General features: G+C 32.4%; 1 protein-coding gene across 8 annotated transcripts in view; it reads right to left on the bottom strand.

Annotated features, from left to right (window-relative positions):
* The window catches only part of Stag1 (stromal antigen 1), a 261193-nt gene that overhangs the window by 68689 nt on the left and 178783 nt on the right, over window positions 1–13721 (bottom strand). For all 8 annotated transcript variants that reach the window (XM_015487017.2, XM_048794464.1, XM_048794466.1 and 5 more), the window contains 2 exons: window positions 7264–7381; window positions 54–157 (listed from right to left, as the gene is read on the bottom strand). In XM_015487017.2, coding sequence (XP_015342503.1) covers window positions 54–157; window positions 7264–7381 — 222 coding nt within the window. The remainder of the gene's footprint in view (window positions 1–53; window positions 158–7263; window positions 7382–13721) is intronic.

Raw genomic sequence — 13721 nt, 5'->3', positions numbered from 1 at the left:
ACAGTCAATTACATTAAAAGCTTTATTGTGGATTTCTCACTAAGGTAACTTACTCTCTTGCCGGTACCCCTTCCCACTGGAGGATGTGCCTCAGCAGCTTGACGAATTGTACAAACCATTAGCTCTATAAGAGCACTTTCTTGACGGTCAGACATTGCTAAGGTGAAACAAAATACATGAATATGAGCAGACAGTTTTACAATAACCATGTGCTAAAAGTGAACGCAATTATTAAAAATCTAAAAACATAATATATTACTATGAAGAAGACTTAAGCTATGTATTTTGCTGTTTGATTTCCTCTTGTTTTTCTTACAGAAGTAATATATGCTCGTTGTCTTACGTCAAAATAAGAAAGAGGTATATAAAGTAAAATCTTGGTCTCAGTTCTAACACCATACTTTTGAGTAGGCAATGCTAAAATTTTATTTTATTTCCTTACATATTACTTCAAAGCTCATACAATTTTTTAAAGGTTTAAAAAAAATTTTTTAGTTGTCAATGGACCTTTATTTTTTATTCACTTATATGTGGTGCTGAAAATCAAACCCAATGCCTCACACATGCTAGGCAAGCACTTTACCACTGAGCCACAACCCCAGTCTAATTTTCTAAAGCTTTTTAACAAAAACAATCATGCCACATATTTAAAAAATTAATAATACTTTTAAATATCTTCAAATATATACATATATTATAATTATTTAATATACAACAATTTAGTCAGTCTTCTCCTGTCTACAGTCAAAATTATTTTCAGATTTTTGACACCATGAAAAGTGCTGCGATAAGCATCATTAATGCATATAAACTTAGGTAACTGATAAACTTATTTCTGAGGAATAAATTCCAAGAGTGGGAATAACTCATCAAAGGGCAAATCTCGAAAACAACAAATCTAAGATTATTTATTGTAGTTTCCAATTGCAATGATGATATTTGTTTTTTTATATCACTGCCAGCACTGGGTTTTATAAACCCCTTTAATTTTTGCCAGTCCTATGGTTGTGAAATGTTATTTCATTGTTATTTTGTTCCTTTATATCTACTGATCAGCAAGTATTCTTCCCCCCAACCCTCCAGGATTTATCTTTTTTTTTTTTGATATGGGATCATGCTAGGTAACCCAAGCTGGTTTTTAACTCAGAGGCTCAAATAACCCTCCCATTTAAGCCTTCTGAATACATGGGATAAACTACAGGCACATTTCACAGCATTTGACTCCTGAGATTTTTCTTCTTATTGTTCTTTGCCCAGTCTTCCATTCTTTTTGTTATTAAGATGTAGTAACCTTTGTCTTATGACTCTTCTTAGTATCTTATTAGATAGAATTGTTACCTTTTAAAAAGTCACATGTGTCTCCCGTTGGTTTTGCTTATTGGTGTATATTAATTATACAGAATGGTTGTTTTATTGTGGTATATTTGTGCATCCATAAACCATAATCTAATCAGTTTCACTGAGCTTGTTGTATTGCATTCAAAGAGTGCTCTGTCTTAGAGATTAGAGAAATATTTTCTTTTAATTTCTTTCTCTCATGGTCACTTGCTTTCTTTTTTATTTTAATTTTTTAGTTGTTGATGTACCTTTATTTATTTATTTATTTATTTATTTTTATGTGATGCTGAGGATTGAACTCAGTGCCTCACACATGCTAGGCAAGTGCTCTGCCACTGAGCCACAACTCCAGCCCCTCACTTGCTCTCTTGACCTTCCTTCTTTTGTTCTTTCTTGTTCCTTCACTTTTATATCTTTAATCTCTTTGGCATTTATTTGTAAATGAGTAGAAAGTATGGGCCTATTTACCTATACCAAATAAAAAAGCCAATTACACCTTCACTACTGCTAAATAAACCAGATTTACCTATGTATTTTAAATGCCATTTTAAAATATGCTGTAGGCTCTCATATAAACTTCGACCTTTATTCTAAGTATATTCTTTATTTAGTTTTGCTAATCTACTTGTATATTTTTATAACTACCTCTTTTGGTTATAGTACATTTATAATTTATTAAAATAATTTATTTTGCAACTTAATCCAACTAATTAAACAAGTTTCCCTTACTGTGTCCTTTTAAATTTTTTTTGTAAAATGTAAAATTTTTATAATGCTGGCAGCAAATAATTTATTAAGCATTTTTATGCATAAGGCACATATATTAAATTGGATTAGTTGATAACTTGTTTTATCCACAAACAACTCTAAGAAATATGAACCAATATCCTCATGTTACAACATGAGTCAAAAAGGGATTAAATAACTATTAAAAATGTTCAACTAGTAGTAGAATCAACACATTAACGCAGGTAGTCTGACTCTAGAATAGTGTTCTTAAGCACTATGTTATACTGGCTTTTTAACATACATTTAAAATGCTACATAAACTTCAAAATATTTTTTGGTTAGGTCTGGGTCCAACCATACCACCCAAAAACCTATCAAATCCACTAGTGAAAAAATGACTTTTTTTTGTACTGGGAATTTAACCCAGGGGCACTTAACCACTGAGCCACATCCCTATCCCTATTTTGTATTTTATTTAGAGACAGGTCACACTGAGTTGTTGAAGGCCTAGATAAGTTGCTGAGTCTCGCTTTGAACAGATTCTTCTGCCTTGGCCTCCTGAGCCACTGGGATTACAAGTGTGACACTGCACCCCGTTTTTATAATCTTCTCATCTAGAAACATAACTTAGTTCTTCATTTTTGAGATCTTGTTTTACATCATTTAAGAAAACATTATAGTTTTCCCTCACAGAAATTAAGTACTATTCTTCTGAATTCACCCCATGTGTTTTTAAACATACTTCTTTAAAGGATAATGTGAATACTTTAACTCTCTTTCCCAATAGATGGTAGGAATTACAGAGAAAGAACTTCAGAAGGAAAAATGCAATGAATCTATGAAAGTTTAAAAGTCTACAATGATTATTTTTAAATTGAGGCAAAAGCAATGAAAAGGCAGACAAAGACATAATGACATCCTGTCCTGTAGTCTATGGCAAAATTATCCTGCACAGGAATATGCATATACAACTTTCTTCCTTTCTTTATTTGCAATACTGGGGATTGTACACAGGACTTTGGGCATGCTAGGCACATACTCTCCCACTAAGCTACAAACCTACCCCTTTTTAAAAATTTTATTTTGAGATAGGGCCTCATTAAGTTGCCTAGGCTGGCCTTGAACTTGTAGCCTTTCAGGTCGCTGGGATGACATGTGCGTGGACACAGCACCCAGCCTATACATACATCTCAAGTCAATCATTTCTTAAATTTTTATTTTCTTAGGAAAAACACATGAATTTTAGCCTATTATAGGAAAAACACATAAAACAAATTCAATTTTTCCACCGGTACGCCTAGGATCCAATGCCTAACAATACAAAATACCACTCCATTCAGTAACGTTTTTACTTTCCAATTCTAGAATTTCATAACTTTTTAAAATTTGGCCGTGAATAAAGAAGCACAGGTTGTCTGTGAACTAAATGCATGTTTTTAAAATTCAGGAATAATACCTGGATTTATGGAACCTTTCTTACACTATATAGTAAAACTCAAAGTAGTGTTGAAGTAGATCTCAACTTTGCACAGTTATCCACTAACATCAATTTTGTTAAATTTATATTATCAAAATTGAAACCTTCCCTGAATGGAGAGACAGGGAAAAATCAAAAGCAATTGAAATTTAATTAAATCCCTTCTGGGATATGACAGCAAATCTACATAATAATGAGAACTAAGCAAGCTTTATTAAGCCTTAGACAAGAGCCAAATAGTCACACTGAATGAAATAAACAGGTAACTACTTAGACTTTGAACTATTAAATAATTACACAACTTTCTAACTGTTGGGAAACCTTTTCACACATCATCTCTATTTTCTCAGTATTGGTTTTAGTCTTATCACTAAAAACAAACGCTTTAAAGTCAACCAGGACAAAAATTTTCAAACGACCTTTGTGTAAGTCTTAAAGCAACATATGATATTAACCACAGCACTACAATATATATTATTATTAACCATATATCTCTTGATTATCGTCTTTACTGGGTTTGTAAAAGGGTATAATTCTCTCATTATTTTCATAGTTGTTATTCTCTCTTGCCCTTCCTCCTATTGTTTGGTATCCACAATCTTTAAGTGAGTTATAGGCTCTTACTTTCTTCATAAACTATCTTCTAATTTTTTACTATTGTTTCTCATAGAGACCACTGCAACAATTACATACCTAGTCTTCTGCCTATTCCAAATCACATATATAAAGGCATTTTTCTTAAAATATGTATTGGATCACAGTGCTCCTTGTTTAAAATCCTTCAATGGAATCCTGATCAAACTAATAAACTAAAAAAATTCACTTATAAATTTAAAATATTCTAAATTATCTGATCTCTGTCTCTATCTCCACTTGTTACCAATGGCTATGTTCTAGTTATTACAGCTCCTAGAATGAAATTATCATTCATGCTTCTGATGCTTTGCAATTGGTATTTCTACTATCTAGACATATCTTTTTTGATACTTCCTTTTGTTTCTTGGCTCACAAGTGGGATTCTTCAAAAAGGTCTTCCATCAGGATTTGATCTAAAGAAAAACCCTCCTTACTGTCCTTCACAGACATTTATTAACTCCTGAAATTAACAAATAGTTAAGAGTACATAACTTGATTTTTGGTTTGCCTTCCTCATAAGAATATAAGATCTATATGGGCCTAGTTTAATATTGTACCTTCAGTGTTTAACATAATATTTGGTATATATAAAAGAGTAAATATTGGGCTGAGGCTGTAGCTCAGTGGTAGAGCAATTGTCTGGCATGTGTGAGGCACTGGGTTTGATCCTTAGCAGCATGTAAAAATAATAAATAAAGGCATTCTGTCCATCTACAAGTACAAAATTGAAAAATTTAAAAAAATAGAGTAAATATTATTAAAATTATAAATAAATTAATGATTTGAATGGTTGTTATTGAATGTGTGCAAGGGATCAAGCCCAGGGCTTTGTGCATTCTAGGGAAACGCTCTACCACTGAGCTACATCCCCAGCCCACAATTCCTGCTTTGAAGAATTTCATCATTTGCATCTTCAATCAACTGAATACAGAATTTTAGCATTAGAAGCAATGAAAGAAGATTACCTAGTCAAAGGTTCATATATTAAAGTTAAAGAAGCTGAAAATCATAAGTCAAATAACTTGTTACCTGGCAACAAAGCTATTAAGAACCCAGATCCTCACATTATTATACTAAACATTTATCCAATTTTTATTCTGCTATAAGCAAATACACACACACGCACACACACACACACGCACCAGCCCCTTAAAAACACTGCAAGACAGTCTTAAGGTTACTATGATTTAAGCTGGCGTTAGTCTTTTACAATGTGTCTCTTTCTCCAAATTTCAGACCTACATCTCAACTTTCAACTAAAATTTTCTTCACTGAAATTTTGCCACACTTCAACTGTCTAAAAAATAAATTCCAATCAGTTTCAAAAATAAGTTTCAGGTAGCTTTTTGTTATAAAATACAGCAAAATAGTAGCACAGAAAATTGATTTGCATGTCATTTGATGCCAGACCCTATGAGTGACATAACACTCACACACAAAAAGTATGAAAAAAGTTTAGTTATCTTGTAGATACAATTCTACATTTGTTATATGTAATTTCTCAGGCTTGCCCTACTCAAATTCAATCACATCCTAAAACTGTGGTTCACTTTAAAGAATGATTCCCATTTTAAAGGTTGCTTCTATAGCTAAAACCAGACCAACCATATCCAAAACAAACCAAACCAAACCAATCTCTTAACAGAAAGCCAAAGAAATTCAATGTCAACTAAATTTAAACCACAATGAAATATCTAAAAGCATATAGTTATTTTAAGAGAAATCCATATAGATCATCTTAATGACTCAAAGACTTATTAATTTACTGATTTACATATCTTACACAAAAGTAAAAACTAACAATACCAAAGCATACTACCTTGGCACTTCTTCCCTTAATTTGCATTCCTTGCCTCCCTTCTTATTAGACATAACCTTATGAAACATGAGGTGGTAAAGGAAAAAATGACTTGAAAACATGGATGGGATATATCAAACTATGCCAGTGTTGTTTGGGTAGTACTGATTAGAAAGGAAAATTATTTCAACAGGAAAAATAATAAGATTAGTTAAAAATATAATGTATGAAGTCAGTGAACTGAGCAAGAAAATGTATAAGCAAAATAACAAGGAGAAAATGCAGAATATATGTTCATATTCTTATGATCATGAAAATAAAAGGAATGCAAAGTGCAGTTAGTTCAACCTAGTGAGCAGAGGGGTTCTGTCAACTTGTTAACAGGGTCATTTTCTAACTAAGGTTTATCATGGAAGAAAAAGGTCTGTGAAAAGTTTGGGAAGATAAAGGAAGAGAATGTGAGGTAGATATTCGAGTTATACTCAACAAAGGCAAACTGAGCTTGTTTACGGGAGTGTATGTGGGTAGATGATGTCTATCTATGTTTCTCCCACTGAATCAAACTGAAATAGGTTTAGGGGATGGTCACTCTGTTAGTGACCTGTTTGCACAGTCAAATGCAGGGGAGGGCTCATTCTGATCTTACAATATTTCAAAGGGTTGAACCATTAGGAGGGTAGTGGAAGCAGAACAAATAATCAATAGTATATTATCTTACTTAATCCTCCAAAGTATGTAAATTACATAAGGAAAATAATCTTTACTTTTAGAGAAAAGGAGACAAAGGATAAGAAAAAAAAATGAAAGAGGGAAGACTGTGCTTTAATTAAATCACAAATCCTCAATGCTGGGGATGTAGCTCAGTGGTATACTGTGTGCTAAGCAAGCACAAGGCCCTGGGGTCAATTCCTAGCACCCTCTCCCTGGAAAGACAAAGAAGAAAAAAAAAGTATCAAAGTTTTTCCAAGTTTACATATCAAACAGCAAAAATATCCTGGATGCATTTTTTTTCACATTGAGTAATATCAGTATTTTGTGTCTCAACTCAGCATAAAGAAAACTTTTTTGAATACTACGTAACACAAGAATTTTTAAAGCCCTTGTGCAGCATGGTAGCAGTGCTAACATGGAAAGATGTTAAACCATAGAGACTTCCTTGTTACAGAAAACTGTTCTATTGAGAAAAAGATATATGGCATTCATTTTTAAGACGTGATCTATATAGGATAGTATGATTATAAATGAAAACATAACAATCTGTGAACCAACTTGTCAAATACTATACCTTCCTCTCCTTGAACAGGTTCTTCTAATAGCAACTCTGTCATACATTCCCAGTCTTTCAACAGTTCTTGAGAGCTCTCCCACAAACTGTCCACCAAGTAGGCTGCATGTTCGTGTAACTAAAATTAACAAATCAAGTGTGACTAAAGAACATTTAATAAAGAAATCACTTAATACTGCAAGTTAATAAACCATTTTCTTTATAATTAAAATGGCTTGGTGTCAATGATTCTAAGAACCATGTGGAGAATAACATATATATTCATATTCCACCGTCAATAATGTGGATATAGTATGTAGAATCATTTTTTTCAAACATGAACAGTAGTAAAATTAAGGATCTCTTAAAGACTAATGAAATCATTTACAGATGAGGAAATTGATAGTAGATTGCTACTTAGCAGAATCCATGAAATTATAAGCTGGATTTAGGTCACTTTTCACTACTATTGGTCATCTCTTTTTAACTATTTTCTTTTAGGAAATTTATTACTTTCTCCCAGATTTCCATTTGAAACTTCAGTACTAGCCTCAACTTGGTGAAAAAGTAAAAAACATAAGTAATTTTCTCTCTTCTTTATCTACTTTCATTTCCATTTAACTCAATGCATCTATCACCTCACCTTCATTTTCTGGTCATTACTCTCTTTACACAAGTGACCCATGATCCCATAGTAAAGAAACACACTGAAGTTCCTTATCAAATACTTCACGACAAACTCTACCACTTGTTAGTCATTAAACTATACTTTGACAAAGAAGTATACTATACTTTGACAAAGAAGCCCTTCAGGCAATGGAAGTGAAGAAGGTGTTGGCACTGTCCCAGTTTCTGTTACTCATAATTTCCACCCTTATATAAAAGATAGTCTGCCTTTGAGGCTCATGATACCCAGATAAACAATTCTAGGAATCAGTGGTTTTCAAACTATAGACTGCAACTCATTCTTGGGCTGTTAAACTAGTTAAGTGCGTCAAAACAGAGATAAAAACAGTGAATAGCACATAGAAAGGATAAATATTATTTCACGTTACTGTCCCCGCCTTACCTCCCAGTGCTGAGGATTGAACCCATGGCTTCATGCATGCTGAGCAAGTGCTCTACTACTAAGCTATATCCCAGCCTTTAACTGTTATTTGTTATATATGCTTGTACTTGTCTTTGACAAAACGTATTTCTCATCAGTAGGGACAGCCCAAAAAGTACTTTAGTTTTCTTTCTCACCTCCCTTACTAATTTTACAATATTCTAAACTTCAATGTAAATTTTAATAACTTGTTTAATGCTCTGATTTCATTGACTCTGGTTCCGTACGTCATTTCTACTGCATTTTAAATCTTGCACACTGGCTCCAGGAAAACCACACACACACAAACACACTACATAGTCTCCTAATGAATTTTATTAAAGCCAGAGCAGATAATAATGATCATCTCTGCTTCAAAAGAACACGGCAAGGGTTTGCATTAAGGTATTTTAAACTTTCCGAACTCACTTAGCATGAGAAACTATTCTGGAACCATCAGTAACATCATTCCAACAATGACAGGCACAAGCAATACAAAACTAGGTGTTAAAAATGAATATGAAAGCACAAAAAAGAATAATAGTTTCAACACTTCTGTTAAAGACTATGCTGAAATGAAGAGTTATAGTTTAATGGACATAGTTTTAGTTTGGGAAGATTTGAAAAAGTTATGGAGATGGATGGCAGTGATGACCATAGAGCAATGTAAATGCACTTAATGCTACTGAACTGTATGCTTAAAAAGAAAAAAATTGTTATGTACATTTTACTATTATAAAAATGAACATGCTATATAGATGTGCTTTTATTTGACTGTGTAGATGCACATTTCCATAAAATAAGATATATATTTAGAATTACAATATATATATATATATATATTGGATTATACCTTTTATAAATAGATCCACGTTTTATCCCTCTTAATGTTTCTGGTCTTTTAATTCTGATTTTTTGATATTGTCCCGTTTTCTTTCTGAGGGCTCTTGTTATATCTGAACTTTTATTTGTAAATCCTGGTATTATTTTAACTAAAGTGTGTTTGTAAACATCATATAGCTACGTTTTATTTCTTTATTTCAACTCCTAATGACAATCTGTCTTTTAATACAGAATGTTAGCCTGTTTACATTTACTGGATTACTGATGTTGGAAATATTTCTGGCATTTTATTTTCTGTGCTTTAACTTATGCCATTTTCTTTAGTATTTTATCTGTCTTTCATTCTTAGCTTTATTTTGACTTATACTTTTCCATTAAAGATCATTAGCATATTTCTTTACTTTTCATTTAATCTGAACATTACATTTCTACATAATAATATTTAGATTTCTGCCTTAAATATCACAGTAGCGTTTTTTAGGCTCAGCTTTATTTAAATTTTTTCACTTATTTGTTCACCCAGTTTCATATATTCCTGATTTCTTTTTATTGTATTCATTCTCTATTTTGCTAGAAAACATACTCAAGTAATATTTTACATATAGAGTTCATGAGTGGTTAACTTTTTGTCATTTGACTAGTTCCTTTCCTCCATTCTTTCTACCTCTCTCTCATCTTTTTCCTTTCTTTCATCTTTTGTATTGCTTTCTAGAAAAAAATCCCTTGGGTCTATCTATAGCCAATCCTTGGTTGTGTCTACTGAAGCCATTTATTGATTTTCCTCCTTAAATTTTAGAAACCATTTTAACTCGTGTGAATTCTCTTCCTCTTTTATAAGCATCTTCATCTATTTGGTAGTATGAATTAAACCTTTTCGTTTATCTGTTGAATTTTGTGTTTGTCAAGTTTTAAAGACTCTTGGTTGCTAATTTATATGTTGATCAGTCTAGACTCATGAACAGTTTTAACTAGAATCCTTCCTTGAGACTGATAGCAAGGTTCTGGCTTCCTTGGTGGAGCAGGAAAGGGGAATCTGTGATCAGGCAGGAATCCCCTCTATTGTACAGATATACAATTTCTCTTTTATATGCAAAATTTTCCTGTCCCTGTTGGTGGTTATACAATTTTGGAAGCTTTCACTGCTTTCCTTTTCAGATCCATTTTATATACCCCAAATGTGTGGACCAGCAGTTCTAAAGTGATAGATATGCTCAGGTAAAGGACAGCTAGCTACTTAATTACTATTTATGCATTACCCCTTCACTAGTCTCTGCTGCTATCATCTTCACTGTATTTCTGAGTTGTTCCAGCAACACCTCAGTTAAAACAGGGATTTTCTATTTTTGTCTCCCTGGGCAATGGGTTACCTAGTGCTAATAGATTTTTCAGTCAGTCTCTTCTCATTTACTTTATATATTCCACACACTCTTCACTCTTCTGATGAACTGATAATACCTCTTTCATTTTGACTAATTTAGCCTGAGGTTTTCAGTGGAGAAGCTAAAGGCAAAATTCAATGCTTAAATTAGTGTAAATCTAGATGCTAACTTCTTTGACAGTTTACTCACCTGACTCTAAGGTAGTGGTGCAATAGAATGTATTTTGTTAAAATCAATAACCAATAGGTTAAAATTCAACGTTTACATCAGAAAAGCAAGATAATAAATTGGATCATTTTCTGATAAGAGTTGTAAATTTACCAACTCTAGTTACAATAATCAACACAATATGATCAGTCAGGAGCTGGCTTGTCGTGTCTTTGGGCATCTGTGACAGTCACAGAACTTGATATTCTCAAACTTCTATTAAAATACCAGGTAAATTCATGTTTGAGGAAAAAAGAAAGAAAGAATTCTAACATGGCTGGAAAGGATAAAAGGTCACTACAATCACCTTTCAGACATTTTATACTAAGGAGTAAGAGATGAAGCTATGAGAAGGTAGGCCTTGAGGCATTTTCAGTGGCTATTAAAAACCAAACTAAACCAAAACAAAACTTGGAATTTAAATTATCTAAAGTCACATTTCTATTTAGGTAGGTTTTTACCATGTTAGATGAAAGTATAATTTATTTTATTGGTTTTCCTCTAAGATAAACGAATCTCATCTTCCTGGTGATGAAAATTATAATTTTCTAGGTATATTCTGATTCATCTTTCAAACATTATACTACTTTTAATATTTTATCTCAAGTTTCTTCTATCTGCTAATCTGTCAGATAAATATATTTAAGGATTTCACTATATAATGGTACATTACTATAATTCCTTTTATGACAAATCATTTAGAATTCAAGTAATCATCTCAAAATTATTATAAGTACTCTTATATTGGGTCTTTACCTCTGTTAAAATAGAGTCAGTCACTGGTAAATCATAAAGAACACAAACAAAACCCAAGCAAAAGAGCTTATTTACGCACAAAGAATGAACACTCTAGATGAGAATTCTTGGATATATCAATACACTGTTCAATTTTCTGTGTTAAATTACTGTCACAACTGGTCTCATTATTCCTTAAGCCTATAAGGAGAGTGACCATACCTCTAGACTGTACAAAAATGTTCTGGGGCTGGGACTGTAGCTCAGTGGTAGAGTGCTTGCCTCACACTCATGAGGCATGGGTTCGGTCCTCAGCACCACATAAAAACAAAGATATTATATCTATCTACAACTAAAAAACTATTTAAAAAATGTTCTAAAATAATATTAATAGCTTTCTTTTCTATGAAAAGTATCATAATATGAACACTACATATAGGAAAATCTGAACTTATCAAATTGAAATACCATTTATCCTACTGTCTGGCTTGCATTTATAATACAAGGTACTTTGTCACTAGACATTAATGACTATCATAAAGGTTGTGGTAGCTTAAAAATGTCACCTTTGAGTACTGCAAGAAAATTGACAACTAGTTTAGGCAGATCTCTTTATCTAGATAATTTCACCTACACTATAAATCCTTTTCAATATTTTATAATTTTATCTCACATTCCAGGAAAAGAATGATAATTGGTTCAGTTAAGTGATCTGTAATTTATCTATAAAAGACTCATCCTACTTATGATTTCTAAAGTGTCTAGTTAATTCAATATTTCAGGTGTCTGTTACTAAAATTTTACTAATGAACATGCGCTACAATAAAAAATTCAGAGTAGGACACAATTGGAATCCTATCATACTATAAGAATACGAATTCAATAAACATGCAGCTCTGAGTACACACTAGTACAACAGGATAAGAAGAAAGATTTTCACAAAGAATGATCATTCTGAAATACAGAAGACCATAAAAGCCAAAAACCAAGAATCAACCAGAAACCCTTAAATCTGATTTGCAGTTGCTTCTGCAGCCAACAAGAATGCCATGTAAAATAATTACATTTTAATATTGCTGAAACACATTAGTAAATGGCAATAAACAAAGTAATACAGTAATGCAATCTGAAAACAGAGCAATAATAAACACCATAAATTACTGCTTTAAATAAAAGGCAAAACTGCCTAAAACTAAGAACTTACGCCTATAATAAATTAAGTCAAAGTTCTTGAGCTTCCAGAAATCCAAAACATTTCCTTTAATTATATCTGCATACCCATCCTTATCAATATTTACAATTACTGTTGATAGGATTTGACTATTTCATAATACTTTTTATCCCATTCCTCTAAACCCTAAGGGGACTCAAGGTAAAGTTTGAAATGGGTTATCGTAAGTGTAGTATTTATTGGGTATTAAGTGTTTTTTCTTAAAAATTCACGTTCATTTTATCTTATAACATATCCAAACTTGTTTTGTAAAGAAAATAATGTATTGTACCCTTACTATGCAAAATATAGTCCCTGGACCAAGAGCATAAGCATATCACATAGGAGCTTGTTAGAAATGCAGAATCTCAAGAATCCAGAGCCATTGTATCAGAACTAGCATTTTAACAAGATCCCCAGGTTATCTGTATGTACATTTTAAACTATATTCTTAAATACAGTTTAAATATCATTTAAACTATATATATTCTTAAATACATTCTTGACTCAAATGAAAACTCTCCAGCTGGTTTGTTTCTGATTTTACTTTGTCTATTATAGAGTTACAACTAAAAAATCTATGGCAACTGTCCTTTCTACCCTGCTTTGCCATGACAACCCCCACCCCTTCATTTCAATGATTCAGTTCTCTGATTTTAATTTTCATATAAGCTACCTATTTGTCTTTTTCTAACTCATCCCTATACTGTTCCGCTACACTCTCAAGTTTTGAGTATTCACAGAATCTTAAATTTCTCATCCCTGACAATCCAACATAAACCAAAAACATGCATAGCCCAAATAAAGTTGAGTCTTATATTTCTATATTTTCTTCTTATTATTTTTAGTTATACATGGACACAATGTCTTTAGTTTATTTACTAAGGATCGAACCCAGTGTCTCACATGTACCAGGCAAGCACTCTGCCTCTGAGCCACCACCCCAGTCTGAATTCTATGTTTTCTTTACAACTCTATTCTCACTCATTTCTAACCCAGTAGTTTATTCATTCCCCAC

This window comes from Marmota marmota, unplaced genomic scaffold (genome assembly GCF_001458135.2).
Source record: "Marmota marmota marmota unplaced genomic scaffold, marMar, whole genome shotgun sequence".
Taxonomy (NCBI): domain Eukaryota; kingdom Metazoa; phylum Chordata; class Mammalia; order Rodentia; family Sciuridae; genus Marmota; species Marmota marmota.
This window is presented reverse-complemented; position numbering and strand designations above follow the sequence as displayed.